Raw genomic sequence first — 22,756 nt, 5'->3', positions numbered from 1 at the left:
TTTTACTTTGTTCGTCTCTGTGATAACTTGAGAGTGCACGCGTGGAGGAACTGGGACCTCTTCAGGACAAGTGAGAGCGAACAATGAAGTGATACCTTCTGTGGTGGCTCGAACCAGAACATCTACATGATACAAATAGCCGCCAAACACACATCCCCCTCCTGGGAATGGCACTTCACCATCAAAACACCACCACCTTTACCAAACAATTGTTTCATGTTTGATGCCCGACATCAAAAAGTGCGAGCACAGAAATCATCACAATGAGCATGAACAAGGTTTCAAAACAACATATCCTGAATGAAAAAAGGAAGGTCCTGGAGAGGATTCTGGATTAGAGGATAAGGAAGAGTTTGGAGATGGAGATGATCGGAGAAGAGCAGCAAGGGTTTAGAAAGGGTAGGACGACGAAGGATGGGATGCTCATGCTGAGATAACTGGTGGAGAAGATGTTGGTGGTGCAAGGTGAGATGGCATTGGGATTTGTGGACCTGGAAAAGGCCTACAACACTGTCCCATGAGAGATGGTGATTGCAACACTGAGATGGATGGGATTGCCGGAAGCAGAAGTCAGGTTGGTGGAAGGGATGCAGAAGGGAACGAAGGGAAGAGTCTTGGTTGGTCCTGGGATGTCTGAGGAGTTCAGCATGAACATCAGTTTGAGGCAGGGAAGCTCTCACAGCCCACTGATGTTTATCATGGTGATGGAGCTGGTAAGCAGGAGGGTGAGGTTAGGAGGTGGTATGGGGAGGATGTTGCATGCAGACGACCTGGCTGTTGTGGTGGAGAGTGGGTGGGAGATGCAGGACGTATTGGGGGAAGTGGAAGGAGGAATTTGGGAAACTTGGGCTGAATATGAGTGTGGAGAAGACTGAGCTGATGTGGGTTGGGCAGCAGAGAAAATAAATTATCAGGTTAGAAGGGAAGGAGATCAGACAGGGAAATAGGTTTGAGTGTCTGCGAGGAACAGTTACTGGGGATGGTAAGTCCAAAGCAGAGGTGTGGAGGAGGATTCAGGTGGGTGCAAATGCTTGGAGGAGGGTGGAGAGATTAATGGCAGACAGAAAGCTATCAAGGAAATTGAAAGAGAAGGTGCTGACGTCACGTGTGATGCCGGCCTACCTTTATGGTCTGGAGATGGTGGCACTAACAGAAAGACAGAGGCTCCAGGTTTGTGAGAACAACTGGGTGAAGAGGATTGCAGGAGTGAAGAGGGTGGATAGGAGGATGGATGAACTGAGGGAGAAGATTGGTGTGCAGATGAGCTTGACGGGGAGATTGGTGAAATGCCGGCTGAGATGGGCTGGACACTTGGAGCGGATGGAGGAAGATAGAATAGCAAAGAGAGTGGATGAGGTGAGGGAGCAGGGTAGGAGGAAAACAGGGAAACCGCCGTTGAGATTGGAGTAAGGTAAGGGTGCTTGGAGAGTGGAGGGAGTTGGAGGAGTATCATAGTTAAGGCAGGGCAGAATCTTGGTGCCATCAAACATCACCCCTTATAAAGGGAAGAGGAGGAGAAGATGTACATCCAAAGTAAACGGTATCACCACCAACCAACTTCATGAATCAAATTATCAGGGAAAATAATACAGCCAAAAAAGGTCATTCCTGTTAAAGAGCATTTCATGTTATACTAGTTCTGTGAAAGGAAAAGTTAAAGAAATGCCAATTCTAATCTCATTTCATGGAGGATGTATGTGTGTGTGTGTGTGTGTGTGTGTGTGTGTGTGTGTGTGTGTGTGTGTGTGTGTGTGTGTGTGTGTGTGTGTGTGTGTGTGTGTGTGTGTGTGTGTGTGTGTGTGTGTGTGTGTGTGTTGTGGACCTGTAGAACCAGGCATGGACCTAGTAAATGAAATAAGGGGGTCTGGAAGAAAACATTGGGTGAGGGAAAGGGGATGGAGGGTGGGGGGGGGGCTAAATATATTCTCATACTTAAACATCAATTTCCAGAGAGATCACACCAAAGATCCCACATCTCATTAAATTACAGTAAAGAACACACACCTCTCCATCAACAATGCCAACATTATGAAAAATCAGTTCAGTTTGACCCAAAAACGGTGTTTAAATAAGATATTCCAATTTTTGTTCATTTGTTGAGGAAAGCCAACAAAGTGAAGTCTGGGAAGTTTCATTCTCAGCAACTAAAAAGGTGAGAAACCACTCTCTTGCACCATCCATGGATGCTGCAATTTATTTACAATGAGACTTATCATCGAGTGGTTCCCAACCTGTGGTCTGTGGATGCCAAGGAGGCCACGTGAGACCATTGTCAGGTGTTCGCAGAAAACCAAAAAGAAAGTACCCTTACCCAAATCGATGTGACCTTCTTGCCTCATTCGAAGTGCCGGCTCCAGGTGAAGTACAAGGTGTTATCAAGGAGCATTTACAAAGCCTCAGATTACAACCCGTCTCCAAGGGACCTCTGCACGAAGCTGTTGTGAGTCACTATGATAGTCGTCCATGGTGGTCCACAAAAACTTTGGAGGTTCTGAAGGGGGACCACATGGCCAAGAAGTTTGGGAACCACTGGTCTAGTATATGGAACCATAATAGTGAGAGCGGAATCAAGCATAACAATTTTCATTGAATGATTATTTGGGAAGCATCCTGGTTGACTCGGTGAACCCAAAAAAAAACATGTGAGGGTGAAGAGCAAAGATTTGACACAGAATAATAAATGACTATTATATGATCATACGATTGAATGGCATGGTAGTAGATAAACACAATGTGCAGTTACAAAAGCAGTATTCTGCATTTGAGCAAGTTTACAACCCCCCCCCACCCCCCCAAAAAACCAGACCATCACACTCATTTGTGATAAGGTCCTTATTTCAGCAAACAAGCAAAAGTTCTGAAATCTTAAATTGCATCTTGCAAACCGAGTTGAATTTGAGAAGGGGTTGGGCAGGAAGGGAGAGTTGGAAAGATGGCATCTCTATATCCCTCTCTCTCTCTATAGCTCGGTGGTCGCTTCACAATTAAGGTGGCTGGCTTGGGACCTAAAGGTCCTGAGTTCGAGCTCCTGTTGGCACCAGAGTAACCGTTTATAGTTGGGACGGTAATCACACCCAGACTAGAGGGCTCAAAGGCGAGTGAACTTCCTTCGAGGTCTCCTGTCAGCCCCAGGAAGCGAAGCGGAACCTTGGGGAAGGCACACTTACGTGTTTGCAGGTTTTATGTTGGTTTTGAAAATGCATTCCAATTCCAGTAAGTGCAATGGACCAAAATTGCAGATCATGACTAGAAAGAGCAAGTTCAGAGATTGCAGACCCTCGCCAGGACTTGTTTTGTGTGGTGTATTTTGTGTGGCGTTTGTGTGCCGGTGTGTGGTGTGTCGACGATGCATTGACAACGCAAGGTTATGTTCATACAACGAACAAACAGGCCTTTTCAGTTGTATTGTATGGATTCACGTTGCAATCATATGTATTTTATAGACGTAGTCACAATCTGTACTTTCTAGACGTATGCAGGTTCCAATGGTATGTATTTTATAGACATGCTTGCATTGCAATTGTACAAACTCTATACACGTACTTGGATTCCAGTCGTACATACTTTATCGTTTATAACCCCATTAAACTACCCCCACCTCCATCCACCCCACCAAATTCCAGACAAACCAACCAAACAAATGGACCCAAATGCAATACCGTCTGGCGAGGGTAACGAGAAAGCATCTCAAACAATCAAAAAAAAAGCGTCTGCCTTGTACTCAAACGAAATGTGACAAAAACAAACAGCTAAAAATTATTTTTTATTCACAATTTATTAATCAGTCTTCTCTATATTCTCATAATGAAAGTTTGTTGAAAATCTGATGCAAAAGCTCAAATGGTCAAAACGTTATGGTGTGGGCACGCGAACGCAGACGCGGTACACAGATGCGGACGCACACACACACACCAAGAAGAACCAAAATTGTCCACAGCCGAGATAGACGATAGCTTTTGACCATCATGGATGACAGAATTGAAGGATGATAAAATGCGTGCAAGTGTTACAAGATCAACCCCCAAATAATCAAACTTATTGAGAAAGCAACAGGGCTCTGGAATTCCACATTGATATTGCAGAACTCAGAGGGGGGGGGGGGAGAAAAAAATAAATATTTATTTATCAGGGGTGAAGATGCATCATCGCAGGATCTTCAAAGGAGACAGCCTTTCCCCTCTCCTGTTTTGTCTGGCTCCAGCGTCTAGACCCACTGAACCTCATGAATGAGCAAGGACACGGATACACCCAAACACCTAATGGAAGGATGTCCAAAGAAACAGCAAAGGTGACACACATCGACTGTTGATGGAGGATTTAAAACTCTTTGCACAGAATGGCAAAAGATTGGTAGAACAACTGAAATTAGTGACACGGTACTCCAACGGTGCACAGAATGACAATTGTATCGGATTGCCTGAGTACGTGAAACAGTTCAACAGGTCAAGACAAAGTCTCCCTCTACCGTGCAGACAGAACACATTTTAAATGCAAACACACACAGGAAGCCAAAAAAGGTATCACTAACCCACAAAAAAACAGGTGAATAAAAGGTATCATGCATGAAACTGAAACAACAACGAATACAGCCTCAACAATCGGAAAAAAATACAAAAAGGACAAAATATAAAGTGAAACATCAACAGCAATACATCGACACTGGGAGAATGATAAAAAAAAGCAGGGAGATATTAAAAAAATAAAATAAAATAAATAAAAAGAGTTGTACAGGTTCAGCATGGCCAAAGAAGGCTCAATGGAATGGCCAATAAGAGGTCAGCTCAACCATAAGATGTAGATTGCAGAGTAACCCACTGGCACATCTGCAAAAAAATTCAATATCCCAGTTCCAGAAAACTCATGGAAACATGAACCAAAAACAATCATTGAAAACAAGGAAGTAGCACGCTCACGTACCACCTGATGATCCCCATCAAGCGTGAAAATAGAAAACAAATCATTGCGACCGGATATAGTCATTGGGTAAAATAAAGAAAAGGTGGCATTGTTAATTGAAGCGTCAGTATCCAGCGATTTTGACCGAAACAACACAGAAATCAAGAAGATGACCAAATTCCAGGATCTCAAAAATGAAGTCAAAATAGGTTGGAAGCTGAAAAGCGCCGAAATTGTACCAGTCGGAAAAGCTGAAACACCGAAACCCTGAGGAGCAACAGCAATGATTAAAAATAAATAAGTAAATAAAACATCCCTGGGAACATTACTACAAACAAACTATAGTTGGAGCTGTTTGGGTCTCAGTGGCGATCCTGAAAAGAGCACTCAGAACAAAACTTTGAGGAGAAGAAGAAGAAAACTTCACAACTTGGTCCATGAATCGTGATTCTTTGCACCAAAACGGGGGTTGGATACTTCGAGGCATTGGAGGACTCCATTTCACATTCTGAAACCCGCATATGGAGATAACAACCAATGACACACACGCCGCACACACGCACACACACACACACACACACACACACACACACACACACACACACACACACACACACACACACACACACACACACACACACACACACACTCCATTAAAATGCCATGTCTGTCAGGAAATGAGGGGAATTGAATAAAGTTTATGAATGCAGATGTTACCGGGACCGTGGATCAACAAGAGATATGCCAAGAAGTGAACGTCCCAGGATAACGACTCCCGCTCAGGACCGATACATTCGCACGACCCATCGACGCAATCGGTTTCAAACTGCCCAAACAGCTGGACTGCAAACACTCCCTGACCCTCGATGCGGTGATTGCTGCCAGATGTGGACGTCGCCGGCGTTGAGATCGTTCCTTCCACATTGGATCCCGAGATGTGCAAACATTCTCCACAACGCAGCATTACGTGATTAGATCACAATGAAACAGACGTGTAATTATTCGGCCCTCATCCGTGTCCCATGACGTCAAAGAAATAAATCACATTTGATCAACAACAATCAGTTGGTCAGTGTTGTTATGTGGCAGAGAGTGTATAAATGGACCAAATATAATGGAATGAGTGTTGATACCGACATTACATGATGGACATCGTGATAAAGACGCTAAATAAATGTGTATATATATATATATATATATATATATATATATATATATATATATATATATATATATATATATATATATATATATATATATATATATATGTTGCAGAAGAACATTTGCATGGCCAAGAGGAAGCCGACACAGGTTCGAGTAATACGTGGAAAGCAATTACTTTCTCATGCAATCATGTTGTGCATTTATGCTGCACAACATGATTGTTGTTGTATTTATTTCATTTGATCCATCTATCTATTGCTTCAGCAAATATGGCAGAATATTTGATCCCCAGACGTGCTCCCCTGGTTTTCTGTCCCCATTTTGATTTTTGATCCCCAAAAGAAACAACAGTATAATTATTGACCTTTGACCACTGTCTAGATAACATTGTCCAGACATACTCATTCCTTTTTCCTTCCCTTACTCGATCCTCCAAACCCATTCTCTTTCCTCCCACCGATTCCCGAATCTCCTGCGGTCCTTCCTTCTCTTCCTTTTCTCAGCCTAACACTCCTCTCCTCACCTTCGAAGAGGCACATGTATTAGGGAGACGGCCCCAAATCAGGCACGGCTGATGACAGCAAATAAACATGACAATGTTATATAGACAGTGGCCAAGGGTCAATAATGGATAATGGATAAGGACAAGCAAGGGAGATAAAAAAAAGGGAAATGAGAGGGGGGTAATGGAAGAAAGAAAAATAAATATAAAAAGCCAAGGAACAAAGAGGGAGATGTCAACTAACATTCAAGATGTGTGTGTGTGTGTGTATGTGTGTATGTGTGTATGTGTGTATGTGTGTATGCGTGTATGCGTGTATGCGTGTATGCGTGTATGCGTGTATGCGTGTATGCGTGTATGCGTGTATGCGTGTATGCGTGTATGCGTGTATGCGTGTATGCGTGTGTGTGTGTGTGTGTGTGTGTGTGTGTGTCGTTTTGACCAGAGCTTCACACAAGAAGAAAGTATTCGAACAAGCATGAGCAAGAGGCAGCTCCCCGACTCGTATTGCTCTGCGTGCACATAGCGGGAGAAGCAGGCACCATAGACCGCATACCTCCGCCACGCAACGTCTGATCCACGAGAACATATCGGGCCCAATACATTTTTGAAATATCGTTCCAGATATCGTTTTTGGCCCCATCTCTCAATGGTGAAGAATCACTTTGTTAAATTAAATAATTCTCGTATCCAGATCCAGATTCCGATCTTCACCAAAATCGAATCAATTCGTCCTTGTCACACACCCAACGTGTCCACAAAGTTTCGTCCGAATCTGTCCACAACCTTTTTGAGATATCATGCTGTATATTAGTTCAGCCCAAACTCTCAATGGTGAAGAATCACTTAAAAAAATTTTTTATCAGATCCGGATCCGGATTTTCCCCAAAATTGAATCAATTCTTCCTTGTCACACACCCAACATGTCCACCAAGTTTCGTCAGAATCCGTCCGCAACTTTTCGAGATATCGTGCACACAAACAAAGAGACAGACAGACAGACAGAGAAAGAAAGGGGTGAAAACATAACATCCTTCACCTTCGGTGGTGGAGGTAACTAGAGTTCATAGAACGCCTTACCCTGTGCAGTGTTTAGTGATATAATTAAATTGAAATAACATAAAGATTGTGAAGGTCTTATATATAAAACAAGCTCGAATGAGCTAAGATCCTCATCCTCTTTATGATGACGTCATAAAAATGAATATGACATCATTGTGTGATGTATCAGGTTTGCGATAAATTATCTGTGCTAATGCCCGGCTTGATTCCCGCAAACAAAATTCAAACAGCTTGCCGAGTTTCGGAGATAATGGTATAGGCGATTTCCAATTAGCGGCGATATTATGACGTCAACTTTTTTTCTCGGAGGAATTTCCAAAATCGGAGATGGTTACTGCCTGCGCGTGGGCTTTCTGCATATACATGGCAAGTTTCACGAAAATCCGATGAAAACTCTGGGTTGTGAAACAAAAAATGCCAAAAAATAGGAATGACGTCATAAAAATTGATATGATGTCATAGTGATGTATCATATGTGCGGTAATTCATCTCTGCTAATGCCCTGTTCGATTCCCGCAAACAGAATTCAAAAAGCTTGCCCAGTTTGAGATAATTTTTTAGGCGATTTCCATTTGCAGAGATATTTTGACGTCATAACTTTTTTTTCTGGGAGGAATTTTCAAAATCAGAGATGGTTCCTGTCTGCGCAGGGAATTTTTACATATATCTGCCAAGTTTCAGGAAGTTTCGATGAAAACTGGAGGCTGTGAAACAAAAAAGTCCACAAGAACAACAACGTGAGTAAGACTTAGAGATCCTCCACGAGGATCTAAAAATTAATTTCGGAAGTTTACCACCGTTGACGCAGTGGCTTTTACATCACCCTATCTAACACGTCACGTGAGTTGTTTGTGTCCTTTCTGACATCCTCAAAAACAGTAAGTTTCCTGTTTGGAATAATTTTAAATTTTGTTTGACTGCCAGGCAGACAGACAAGAGTAGAAATGATATCACTCCTCTCTGCACATGTGCAGTCGGGCCAAACTTAGAACCAAAGTACCGCTAAACTGCAGGTTCGTTTTCCCATTTGTGTCCAAAATATAACATTCAATTGAAATCAAGTTGTTCCTGGATCATAAACTGAATTTTGTGGACGGACGGACGGACAGAAGTGAACCAATTGCTTAACCACACTTCTCGCTTTGCGTACATGGGATAAAAACCCTGATATGGTAATCCCATCGACGATCCATTCTTTGTGTAATCTACACACTTTAAAATTCATGGAAGAGCCATTTGGTGTTCCTGAAAATTAGTCCTCCAGTTCTCTTCTGCCTTTTAAATGATTGTCACGACGTATCTTTGTCAACGAATTATTTCATGAGCCTTCACCTTTGTTCAAAAAAAAAAATCAAAATAAATAAATAAATAAAACATACAAGTTTGTATTTCTACACAGGTCTTAAAGCTCAATAGGAACAAAGAGGGTTTACATATTTGCATGGCACCGATGTACTGTACACGAGACAGCCACACGATGTCATTGAATGGATATGAACTGTGTTACATCTCAATTAGTGTGCAATGGACATGATTTCGGTGTCGTCTGATAACCACAACCCGCTCATAAAAGACAATATGGCGATCACCATGCACTCGAGAGTCCAGGCAACCTTCTTCGACTCATTTGTTACGGCAAGACGAGACGATTACAAATACCCACCACATGTCCGCAGTGCGTTTTTTGAGCTCGAGAAGCTCAAGTGGGACTATGCCAGAGAAATGTAGAACGCTAATGGATAAGAGCCAACAGATACATCACGTGACAACATCAAAAACTGAAAGAACATGTGCAGAAATGAAGCGGCGATGAGGATTGGCACCGTAATACTCCTAATGTTCCTGTGATTTGGCCAATTTGGCATTCACCCATGAAATCCTAAATAATTAGTGACACTGGAATAACCTCTGGCAAGAGCTGCGAAGGAGAATAGAGAGCATAAACGCTGACACAGCAATTTGTTTCAAAACCTAACACACCATGAAGCAGTTCGCTTGGGACATTTTGTGCACTGCTGTCTCCGTCGGAGGCTCCTTGAAGTCACTTCCTTAGCTCTGCAAGGATAATGAGGGCAAGCTCCTTCTCCATCAGCGGCTGTCCGGCAGGATGGTGCAGCTATAGGTAGAGAGACTCGGCGGTGTGACGGTTAGAGCGTTCGCTCCGAATCTAGGAAGTCGGCGGTTCGAACCCCAGCCGAGTCATATGAAAGACTTTTTTTTTAAATGCTACGTGCTGCTTCCTTGCGTGACATTCAGCATTTAAAAAGGTTAAGAACATGGACAATGCCCATAGGTTGGGATCCATGGGGTAAGCATTATGAGGAGGAAATTCATTCTTAGGAAATGCCCTGCTGAGTGCGTTGAGAAAATCGGTGCCACTGTTGTGATGTCACTGGTACCAAAGGTACCCACAGAAGTGACGGCACTTCCCCCAAGCTCAATGACTGTGTTGTGTCATGTATGTTCGTGTGTGTGTGTGTGTGTGTGTGTGTGTGTGTGTGTGTGTGTGCATATCAGCTCCACTACTAGCCTTACATCATGTATAAAAATAAAAATTAAACACTTGCCTTTGAGCTGTCTAATCTTGGTTAGATTCTCGACCAATCTATCAGACACATGCTTCACAGACAAGGCGTTGCATAAAAAAAAAAATTTAAAACTTGCTCCTGACCCTCAAATTGGGCATTAAAGGTGTGCGTTGCAAACCCATCTGTTAGCATTGATTGCTGATGGACGGTAAATATCCTACGGCGTCTTTTGATGAAGAGTAGACGAGTTATCGCCGGCGCCCTGGCAAAATTCAAAATTTCAGCCGAAAATTAACTAGCTCTACAAATTAAAACTCGCTCAACAAAGGTCAACACACAAGCTCATCACCAACCATATAAACCAATGGTCCATGGCAGTACCCAAAGCATAAGCGGAATAAGTAAAAGTAACAACACAGGTCAGCGGTTTCTTCCAGGGTATTGTGGGTACAGCATTATTGAAGAACTGTGTCGATTGTCCCAATTATAGTTCACTTCACATGGAGTTATAGCTTACGTGAGCTGGCTATTCGGTTGAGTGGTTTTAGATTTGTTTCTTTCTCCACTGACGGGTGTGGGTTGGAATCACATAACTGCACCACTCTCGGTGACCCGCAGTTGGCAAGTGCGGTGAGTTTGCCGAACAATCCTCAACGCGGGTCGATGGAGGCCTTTGCCCGATGGTGGACCTAAATAGACCGGTTTACAGGTCCTACCATCGATGCTCCCATTTGAAAGGAGTCCTCTTCAGTAAAGAAATATTAACTCCGCCATCGAAGGTGGATGGAGGTTATGTTTGCACCCCTATTGGGTCGCCGAAATAGGTGACCCTTATTGTCAGTAATTCTGTTTGTTTGGATGTTTGTTTGGATATTTGTTCGTTTGTCATCAGCATAATTGGTAGTAAACGTGGGCGGATTTTGACCAAACTCGGGTGGTAGGTACATCTTATGACCGAGTGCTTTGGAAATTGTGATGGTTGGTAGGGACGCTTTGGTTCCCTAGTAACAACCGAAAAATCTTCAAAATCGGTACCGTTCACGCGAAATCAATTCCGAAAGCCATTATCCCACCTTGGGTTATGAAATTTGGCACGAATGATCTACCGGTGATGCTCTATCAAATATATTCCGGTTTTTGTGATATATGGAATACTTTACCCGCAGCGCCCCCTCCAATTAGGGTATGTGTGAAAATTGAAGGCCCCCTAGCGACCAGGTGAGTGCATCGATACGAATGAAACTTTGCAGGTTCATGGTACTCAATGAGTACTACAACTTTGCCTCAGGACATATTGACCGATTTCGCTTAGGTCAGGGGTCAAAGGTCAATTAGTGCAAAAATCGATAATATGTGAGAGCTGGAGGAGCCTTCGCGCCAAATGCTACTCCTCCTAGGGTTATGGTCGGATGGTCATGAAAATTCACACTAATCGTCTGGAATACATTGTGCACAAACGATCAAGCCGGATTTTCGATTTGGATCTTTGTTCACCCACAGCACCCCCTCGAACTTTGGGGATTTCCGATTTCAAACCGCATTTTCGGTACTTTCATTCAAATGGATACCGAGTAGTTATCCATAGATGGAACTGGATGAGATTTGATATGCATAATCTGAAGGTGATTCCCTATCCGCTATATGACATCCATTTTGCTCTATATCTTATAATTTCCATGCTTGGCGACCCATCGCCGCCTTCCGGCTTGTCTGTATATTTGTCTACAGGATATCTCAAAAAATTTGTGGATGGATTTGGACAAAATTTGGTGGAGAGCTTGGGTATGTGACACGGACAAAATGACTAGATTTTGGTGATGATCCAGATCCGGATCCGGCTACTAGAATTTTTACAGTGATTCTTCCCCCATTGAGTGTTAGGGCAAAAATGATATATCGCACGATATCCCAAAAAAGTTTTGTCTGAATCCGTCCACAACTTGGTGGATGAGTCGGTTAGGTTAGAAGAACAAGCCGATTAAATTTTAGTTCAGGTCCGAATCCAGATCCGGCCTATCAGTGGGATACAAAACGTAAACTGTTCAAACTCGCAGAGGTATGATCTCCATCGAGTGCCCTTCTAGTAGTGAGTGTACCCATTTGCTTCATCAGTGGAGGAAAAAATTCTAGCTACAAAATAGAATGTGTGAAACGAAAAAAACGTCATCAGATAAATTTGCTGTGAAAGTTACAGAGAGGAAACGACCAAAGTAGAAAGAAACAACAAAGTGAAGAGTCAAACACGACCGTACAATTGTGCCGAAAATAACGAGGAGGTTGGGGAGGAAGCCTCCAAAAAAGAAGTTACCAAAGACAAAGCGAGCATAAAGAGGGAGAATTTAGCACAGGAGTTGCAGATGGTGCAAACAAGTGGCGAGTGCGCAGGAGGGTGGATGTCACCACCCTTTTCCAAGCCCACCACACTGAATGTGTGCAACACGTGTTTGGCATCTGCGAGGCGGAGTGGAATCGAGGGAGCAAGACTGCCCAACAGCAGATGCTGCTTGAGGGAAAGAGAAAGCAAGAACCTTTTTGAGACGTCTGCATAAGTTGATAGAACAGGATGATATCAGGAATGGAAGTACAAAAGAAACATAACATGCACCTGCATGCCATCTGTTCTGTTGCTTCGACAAGTTGCTTTGGTATAACCAAACCTCGTGTTGGCTTGAGAGTTTACCATGTAGTTCACAGCACAGTGTGTTTCATGAAATTGGTTGAGACTTCACAAAGTTGGTCGAAAAACTCACACCACCGATGAAAACCTATACACTCACACAATGACGTACAGACATTTTGGAAAGCAAGTACACAGAGCAAGTGAGACAAGCTGTGATGATAAGATATAGATATATATCAACCAACAGCATCAGCCAGGAAGATGTAACCAATGGCCCAGCGCTGTTGGAACAGCAAGCACTCAGAATGTAGTCTGCTTACCGCACCAATCACAGCTACAAATGAGTTATTTAGACCAGAAAATATGAGTAATAGGTTTACGTTCAGTCTTTTTGAACATCCCAATGAAGATGATCTGTTGTTTTGAATTTTGAGTCCACATTGTGGAAGCCCATAATCTTTGCTGCCATCTCGAGTTCATTAAAAGGTCTTATACATGTCTGTTCATGCTTTAGTAACTGATCAAAGATGATTGTCCTATAAAGCAAAGTGTCTCATTTCGAGCACACTGCAAGTGCATTTGGTACACAGGCTAAGTGGATTAGGTTGATAAACAAAGGCCGTTCTATCTGCTTCATCTCCAAAGATAATTATGGGTGGACAAAAAAGGCACACGGGGAGACAAGCGCTGAAAAACAGCAGGAAATAAATGCCCCTTGACGAAGTTGCACTGCGGTCTGTGTTGTACACTTGCCTTCCAGCAAGATTCCATCCACCCGAGGGACAAGGACTCTTCTTTATGAGTGCATCTCACTATTCCTCAAGACTCGTTCAATTGCAAACTATTTCACATGGTGAACTCGGCCCACATAAATAACTAAGTGGGTAATTAAATAGTGAGCAACACAAATAAAAAGATCTGCAAACTAAAAAGATCATCATAAAAACAGCAACAACTTTTCCTCCATCCCCTTTTTGCTTTTCCGCAAAATTCAAAATAATTTTGACGGAAAACTCGCAAAAGTACCCGTCGCCAATGACGGGAAAAGCGAGCAAAAGTACCCATCCCCAGTGATTGGTAACGTTTAAGTTAACCTATCAATTGTGTGTGTGTGTGTGTCCCCGCTGTTTCTCGACAACCACTGGTCCGATCTAATTGAAACTTGCCAGGTATATTGCTGGGGACCTGAGTATGTGCCTTTTTAAGGTTTGATATTAATCGGACAAGTGCTTCCCAAGTTATGGCCATTTATTTACCAACCAATGACAGCACACGTTGCTGCGTAGGCGTGGCCGATGGGGAAGAGAACCTCAGCCGCGTTCCCCATTACGGGTTACAACGTACGGACTTCCGGATAGTGATGAGTTACTGTATTCTAATAATTTCTCGATTTCTTATGCACATTTATAGATAAACACAATGCCCCAATCCAGTCGTCGTTTACGAGAGCGAAGGAACGGCCTGTGTGGTTGTTTGAAAGTGTTTTTTTTTTGCACATACGTTTTTTTTTTTTTCTTTTTTTTTCTCTTCTCTTCTCTTTGTGTTTTTCCCTGCGATGACATTGCGAAAAGGCAAAATACGTTAGCGCTAATTGAATAATTGGCCATTAAAACTATATTGCGAATAATCGAAACTGCGATATGCGAACTTCCGGACAGTGAGGACTTAATGTATTGTAATAATTTCTTGATTTCTTATGTGCATTTATAGATAAACACAATGCCCCAATCCAGTCGTCGTTTGCGAGAGCGAAGGAACGGCCTGTGTGGTTGTTTGAAAGTTGTTTTTTTTTGCACGTACGGCCACACATGTACGACCACGCATGTACGGGCACGCGAGAGTTTAGGAACGGCCTATGTGGTTGTTGTTTCTAGCACGCAGTTTGAAAGTTTTTTTTTTGCATGTATGGTCATGCAAGTACAGCCACACACGTACGGCCACGCACGTACGGGCATGCACTAGTTTCATTAACTTTAAAAAGGTTAATCGTGTTGCACTTAAAAAATTCCAGCCTTTTAAATTTGAGACTATTTGGCCATCCTGTTTGCCAAAAATTGCTATATTGGTCACTTTGACCTCAATCTGTGGCCTCAAAATAGCCTGAGCCCATGACCAAATATCCCATGTTACTTCCCCGCACAAATTTGTATCTATACCCTGAGTATGGAGTTCGTAGCTTTAAGGATGTGGCCGTGCATAAAGAACAAGTCTACAGAGATTATATATATATATATATATATATATATATATATATATATATATATATATATATATATATATATTACTAGCTGAAGTACCCGGTAATACCCAGGAAATTTGCCCTATTTTCCTCATGCTAGTTAGACTGAGGCATTAGTTGTATGGAGAAAATTAGGAAGGCTTCTTTTATTCCTCAGATTTATGGAAGGAAGGCTTTATGCTGCCGTAATCCTCCGAGTTGAATCAAAATCATAGTTGAAGGCGGCCTTGAGCCACTCAATGTTTCTAGCAGCAGTGGCAACTGTCCTTGATGTCCTGCCAAAACCTGGACCTAGAAAGCTGGAACGTGAGTTTTGTGCTTCTCTCGCCCATCGGTGTGACGCTCTATTTGCAGTTAGGCGATGCTCTCTCTCTGCAGCTGACTCTGCTTGCCTGGCTCTTTCATGAGCAGATGTATCCGCAGTTCGCTGTTGCTGTGCGCATGCAGTTCGAGAATTCAAATAACAGGAGGAGAATGTGTATGTTTAGAAAGTCAACGAATACGAATATTTTGTATTTCAAAAAACCCTAGCGTTTTTAACCATGAAGCCTTCTGTTACAATTAATATGCCGGCGCACTATTCGAAAGCCATTTTTTTTTCTTAATGGAAATATTTTTTTTTAATTTTTTTTAATTTTTATGGAAAGCCACTTAGTGCATCCTGGAGCTGAATGTTAGGTATATATGTGTGTAAAGTTTCATCAAGATCGGTTCACTGGTCTAGGAGCTTATTGGTTACAAACAAACAGACAGACAGACAGACAGACAAACAGACAGAAGGACTGCCATTTATGTAGTAGATATATTCGAAATGTATATCTTCTTCTTCTTTCGGCTGCTCCCATTGGGGGTCGCCACAGCGGATGATCCGTTATGATCCGCATAATGATTTGGCACAGGTTTTACGCCGGATGCCCTTCCTGACGCAACCCTGGTCGCCTCTTACGACACAGGGATATGGTACACCTATTCTAACCGGGGCATACACCGGGCCCAGTACACTGGTACTCATTTCGCCGACCTCGGAAGGATGACAGGCTGAGTCAACCTCCTGGTGTGTATTAACCTAAGCGGCCAACGGGACTTGAACTCAGGACCTTTTGGATCCCAATCCGCTACCCTAACCATTATGCCAACACCAGGCTCATATTATATATATATATATATATATATATATATATATATATATATATATATATATATATATATATATATATGACAGTTATTAAATAATCTGTCATATGATTTTTTTTTAAAAGTCTGAATTCAAACTAAAATTTAGAGAAGATCTTGAGATATAGCAGTTGCATTGACTGAGCCAATACCAAGTCAAGATCTAGAGATTTGATGGTTGGGCATTGAGCCAAGAAGGAGCCAAGATCTTGAGAGCTAATAAAATTGCAACGAGTCATTTTGTGATACTTTTCCGATACGTTGCAAATGACCTCGGCCAACATATTGGTGCTGACGTTAATACCCTTGCATGTGCAAGGTCACGCGACAAACGCGACACTTTGGGTCGTGGTCCGTGGTACTGGCCTGTGTATACATCTCAAAATCTATGAAATCTCCTGACTTCCTCCATTTTAAGAATGTTTTGCAAACAATCTGTATTTCTTTATATACTGTTGCTCTGCATACCACAAACCAAACACACTCCCTGTCCCGTCATAAGAATAATTTTGCATGATTATTCACCGGAGAGGTCACACGGGAGAGCAAGATCCCGAGTTACCAATTGTGTATCGTAAATGGAAAATAAAGAATGTGCAACAAAACGTCAAAAGTACGACGAAGACTTAAGTTTGAAGGTAAATGGGGAATTTTTTTTTTTTTTTTTTAAACAACAGAAAGAAAAATAAATTCGCAAAAGGAAACTGGTTTTACAATCACACATTAGTCACAAACTCCTCACTTGCATCCACACATCACAACGGTGCCCACTCACCGGCCTGCTTGGTGAATGCTCTGAAAGTTTTGACTTAAGATAAGACCCTCAGCCGTTCCGACACTGTGTCACATCCTCTGCCTCATCGAATGCCAGTCTTCCGGAGTGACTCAGGCATTGGCACAGTTTGTTCACCGTTTGCACTTAAAGCCGTTTTGAATGGCCCGAATGGATGCCAGCAAAGTTTCATGTCCAACCAATACGGAACTTCACCCATCAGGATAGCCGAGTTCAAGCATGCCGGGGGTAACTCGTGAGAGTCGATGTTCAAGGAGAAATCAACAAACAGCGTTGCACGAGCGAATGTGGCAAAGCGGGATGTCTGGACCTATTATTATCAGACATCCTCCGTCTAATCTCTAAATGTGCAAATGCGCCATTTTACTCGACGCTCCTTCGTCCTCAATGCGCCATTCAAGTAAATCCAAAAACCGACACGGAAAGGATGACCTTGATGATCTCCAGCCTCACCCGACTTGTAACCAAACGGCATCTTCGGCCGTACGATGTGAATCATCACCGTGTACCAGAGACCACGTAAAGTCATGTTTACAACAAAGCAGCTCACATTGTTAATCATCTGCTCAGATTCTGAAGCAGCAACAGAACCTACTTGGTACCCGTCCAGTTTAAAGATTGGCTGAACAGCTGAGAAGACAAGCAACTGCAGGAATGTGTCCAAAGGCCCAAAGCAGTATAATCACCAATAACATATTTCTCCGGCTCCTTCTGACATCTCCCAGAGCACCCAGTTTTCTCTGCAGTGTCACCACAGAAGAAAAACTTTTCTAGTTATGTTTAAACTCAAAAAAAAATTCCACCAGGATTAAAATATGTGGTGCATGCCCGATGCAAACTATGGGATTTATAATTCTGCATTTTCCTGCGCAAGTAATTACTGTTACGGAGTGTCGGTGCTGCTGAAGCAAGGTCATACTGGGTGGTTTGCCATTGCCTTCCAAGCAGTAGTTAGGGCAGGAATTTGGTCAAGGTGCCAGCGATAGCTCGGACACCGCGGGATCTTTAACGTCCACCAACTAATGCCGGCAGACGGGACGCTCAGTTTAACGTCCATCCGAGGGACCGCTCTGCCCGTGAAACACCAGGATGACAGTTCTTAGCTGTGTCGGGATTCAAACGCATGCTAAACAGCTCAGAGGCGAGCGAGCGTACCTCGAGGCCATCGTGACAGCCACAAGTATTTACATTCAAAACAAATAAAGCAATCCCACATTGTTCAAATGACAACCTCGAGCATTTGGTTGCATATCGTAGCAATCTACGTCGTTATCGGACACGATTTTTTCCTTCACAATAGGAAATGGTCCGCTTCAACTGGTCAACCGCTAACCACTAACTACAAGCATTTGTCAGCGTGCCAGCTACCTCCAAACACTTATCTCAAACAGCTAAAATAATGCTTTCCTCAAAAGTAGCAAGAAAACTTTTCAAAAATCTCTGCATAGACTTTTGCGAGTCATACAATGAGAAATTATCGTGGATTAGATGTTTGAAAAAAAAAATTAAACAAAATGCAATAACGATTGCTAACCTTGTTCAAACACAATCCCATTTAAAGGAAACGCAACGTTTTGAAGGAGAAATCAGGATCCGACACCACTCGAAAGTGGTTGAAAGTGTGACCTACAAGGACAAGCTGCAGCAAGTTACGACAACAACAAAGGATAGGCGAGGAGGATAGGTGTGCGGAAAGCAGGAGTGCACCTGGCTTTCCAGCCATGACCCCGGCGGTCATCAGCCAAAGAGATGGAAAACAAGTGCTGCCAAAAAAACACTGTACCTTGTACACTTGTCCGTATGTGCCGTTCCCGACAACTTCGACCAACTCGAAAATCCCGGCAGGATCCTGAAAAAGAGTAGATTTAAACTTACTCCAGATATTGTTTTTTTTCAAAATGACCCGAGCAGACCGTTCTGGATCTTCTAATAATCCATTGTCTTGTGTGTCGTTTGAGAGCATTCTCTTTTCATCACATCAGGCATCAGGATTAATGATTAATTATTTCCCTAATAAGCTCGTCATAGTAATGATGATGGTGCACACACAACCAGTGACGGTAAGTGTTGTACATGTTACATGACGAGTACAGTGTGGGATTTTGTACCTTACAGGTTTGCTGGGTAGTTGGTTGGCGTCTGCTTCTCGTGAGACAAAAAGGTATTGCTATTACACACCAAGACATCTACTATAAATGGATGAGGTGTGTGTGTGTGTGTGTGTGTGTGTGTGTGTGTGTGTGTGTGTGTGTGTGTGTGTGTGTGTGTGTGTGTGTGTGTGTGTGTGTGTGTGTGTCAATTACGTACGTATATCAATTAATTACATACTATTGGAATGTATCCATTTTGACCCTTTAGACTGCTGAGACCCCTTTGACCTTTGAAGACCCTTTAAGAGCCAAAGACCCTTAAGACCACCAAGACCCCGAAGGACCTCCAATTATTATTAGGGTTTCAAGGCTTTCAGGCTCAGAAACCTATTGTTTCTGTTCAGACGAGTAAAAACGCCCAAGGCCGTGAAGACCAATGAAAATTTGGTCCAATGGACCAACCGGTCCCCCAGTCAATAAAAAGGGGGGAATTACGACTTCCCAAAACAAGACACAGACAAAGGAAGGGTGGAAGGGGTTAGGGTGCACTCAACAGGAACAAAGAATCTCTCTCACACACACACACACACACACACACACACACACACACACACACACACACACACACACACACACACACACACACTCCACCCAGCTTCACCACACACACACAAACACATACACACCTCCACCCAGCTTCACCACACACACACACACATACACACCTCCACCCAGCCTACGAACACACACACACACACACACACACACACACACACACCTCCACCCAGCTTCACCACACACACAAACACACACACACACACACACACACACACACACACACACACACACACACACACACCTCCACCCAGCTTCACCACACACACACAAACACACACACACACTCCACCCAGCTTCACACACACACACACACACACACACACCTCCACCCAGCTTACGAACACACACACACACACACACACACACACACACACCTCCACCCAGCTTCACCACACACACACACACACCCAGCTTCACCACACACACACACCTCCACCCAGCTTCACCACACACACAAACACACACACACACACACACACACACACACACACACACACACACACACCTCCACCCAGCTTCACCACACACACAAACACACACACACACACACACCTCCACCCAGCTTCACCACACACACACACACCCAGCTTCACCACACACACAAACACCTCCACCCAGCTTCACCACGCACACAAACACACCTCCACCCAGCTTCACCACACACACACACACACACCTCCACCCAGCTTACGAACACACACACACACACACACACACACACACACACACACACACACACACACACCTCCACCCAGCTTCACCACACACACACAAACACACACACACCTCCACCCAGCTTCACCACACACACACACACACACACACACCTCCACCCAGCTTCACCACACACACACCTCCACCCAGTTTCACCACACACACACACACACACACCTCCACCCAGCTTCACCACACACACAAACACACACACACACACACACACACACACCTCCACCCAGCTTCACCACACACACAAACACACACACACCTCCACCCAGCTTCACCACACACACAAACACACACACACACACACCTCCACCCAGCATCACCACACACACAAACACACACACACCTCCACCCAGCTTCACCACACACACAAACACACACACACACACCTCCACCCAGCTTCACCACACACACAAACACACACACACACCTCCACCCAGCTTCACCACACACACAAACACACACACACAAACACCTCCACCCAGCTTACGAACACACACACACACACACACCTCCACCCAGCTCACCACACACACACACAAACACACACACACACACACACCTCCACCCAGCTTCACCACACACACACACACACCCAGCCTCACCACACACACAAACACCTCCACTCAGCTTCACCACGCACACAAACACGCCTCCACCCAGCTTCACCACGCACACAAACACACCTCCACTCAGCTTCACCACACAAACACACACACACACACACACACACACACACACACACACACACACACACACACACACACACACACACACACACACACACACACACACACACACACACACACACACACACACACCTCCACCCAGATTCACCACACACAAACACACCTGTTAAAATCAATTTTTATTTTTAAAAACGAAACTAACCACGAAACAAAGGATGTACCACAACAAGGACAGAAGGAGAACATGGACTTGCGGGTTGTCCGGACGTACCCTGAGCGCCGTTAAGTCGATATCGTCCAAACTCCGGGCCGGAGCTGAGTCCGCGGCCATTGCGGCCAAACCGATATCGCTCGCTCGTCTCTCTTCGCCGTTTCCTGCGCTGTTCCGTCGTCGTGCGCAGGCGTACCGTCTCTTTCTCCGTCTCTCACCGAAAAGCACGCGGTAACAACTTGCATGCTCTCCTGACGTTCGAATCTGTTCCCTTGGTCTGCATCGGCAGTTTGTGCTGAGTCGGGACAGAGGGAGGAGAGAGGATGAAATAGGGGAGGAGCGAAGATAAAATGGGGGAGGAGCGAAGATGAGGATGAGATGGAGGACAATGACATAGGAGAGGATGACGTAGGAGGGGAGAGGATGAAATGGGGAGGGGCGAAAATGAGACGGGGGAGGAGCGAAGATGAAATGGGGGAGGAGCGAAGATGAAATGGGGGAGGAGCGAAGATGAAATGGGGGAGGAGCGAAGATGAGATGGGGGAGGAGCGAAGATGAGGATGAGATGGAGTACAATGAGATGGGGGAGGATGACGCGGGGAGGAGCGAAGATAAAATGGGGGAGGAGCGAAGATGAGATGGAGGACAATGAGATGGGGAGGATGATGCGGGGAGGAGTGAAAGGATGATTTGGGGAGGATTTGAGTGAGAGATGTAGATGTGGGTTTTAATCAGACGGAGAGGCGCGGGACAGACGCAGTCATGAGGAAGTGGGAGTAAAACAAGAAGGAAATTGGAAGAAGAGATCAAAGGCAAACAAATAAATCCCATTTTCTCTGGATGGGGGCTCTGTTGTCATGGAAACCATTACCACAGGATGACACAAATAAGACAAAACAAAAAATGACATTAATTATTGTGGATACGGGCGTATTAAATTGTTTGTAACACTTACATTTTGATATGTAGTCGTAAAAACGTAATGTTGTGCAGCCAGTGCAGGCACATACACGACAGTCGTAAATGGTCGACTCAACTATCCGATTCACGAAGGTTGAATCAACAGGCGATTCTGCCCCCTAGTGATATAAAATAGTAGAGTAAAGGCCTCACAGGATGAAACTTGGGAAATGTTGCTCTTGTGAAAGTCAACTTTACACTCGTTGACTTCTAAGTTACATTTTAAAGGTAATCAGTGCTCACGGTTTACATTTGTACAGTATATGTCGGCCATGATGATGTCGTTACTGCGTGGCGCTATTGGTGAAACTTTATTGAATCTTCGTTTTCTTCTTCTCCTCCTCTTCCCTTTAACAGGCCTGAGGTCTGACGGCATCAAGATTATTTTTATTCATATCGTTATTTAATATCTCAAAAAAATGGAAGAAGGTACAATTCTTATCTTGTTTCGCATTTTCAAAACGCCCTTTGACCTTTTACCGTCATTC

The 22,756-nt window shown here is 43.8% G+C and overlaps 2 protein-coding genes across 12 annotated transcripts in view; one reads left to right on the top strand and one right to left on the bottom strand.

The window, feature by feature from the left end:
• The window catches only part of LOC147023598 (mitogen-activated protein kinase kinase kinase kinase 4-like), a 188,124-nt gene extending 166,460 nt beyond the window's left edge, over positions 1 to 21,664 (bottom strand). For all 11 annotated transcript variants that reach the window (XM_085889133.1, XM_085889144.1, XM_085889136.1 and 8 more), the window contains exons 1-2: positions 21,369 to 21,664; positions 18,761 to 18,826 (exon numbers count right to left, since the gene is read on the bottom strand). In XM_085889133.1, coding sequence (XP_085745259.1) covers positions 18,761 to 18,826; positions 21,369 to 21,428 — 126 coding nt within the window. In that variant the 5' untranslated portion in view covers positions 21,429 to 21,664. The remainder of the gene's footprint in view (positions 1 to 18,760; positions 18,827 to 21,368) is intronic.
• A 610-nt stretch (positions 21,665 to 22,274) lies between these two features.
• Positions 22,275 to 22,756, top strand: part of LOC147023597 (uncharacterized) — a 43,642-nt gene continuing 43,160 nt past the window's right edge. Inside the window, exons 1-2 of the mRNA XM_085890348.1 lie at positions 22,275 to 22,496; positions 22,626 to 22,697. The gene's annotated coding sequence lies outside the window, so the exon portion shown is untranslated. The remainder of the gene's footprint in view (positions 22,497 to 22,625; positions 22,698 to 22,756) is intronic.

Source organism: Eptatretus burgeri, chromosome 7, assembly GCF_056783735.1.
Source record: "Eptatretus burgeri isolate ZD-2024b chromosome 7, Ebu_testis_v1, whole genome shotgun sequence".
In the NCBI taxonomy this organism is placed as follows: Eukaryota; Metazoa; Chordata; class Myxini; order Myxiniformes; family Myxinidae; genus Eptatretus; species Eptatretus burgeri.
Note: the sequence above shows the minus strand (reverse complement) of the source record. Positions and strands in the feature narration are given on the sequence as shown.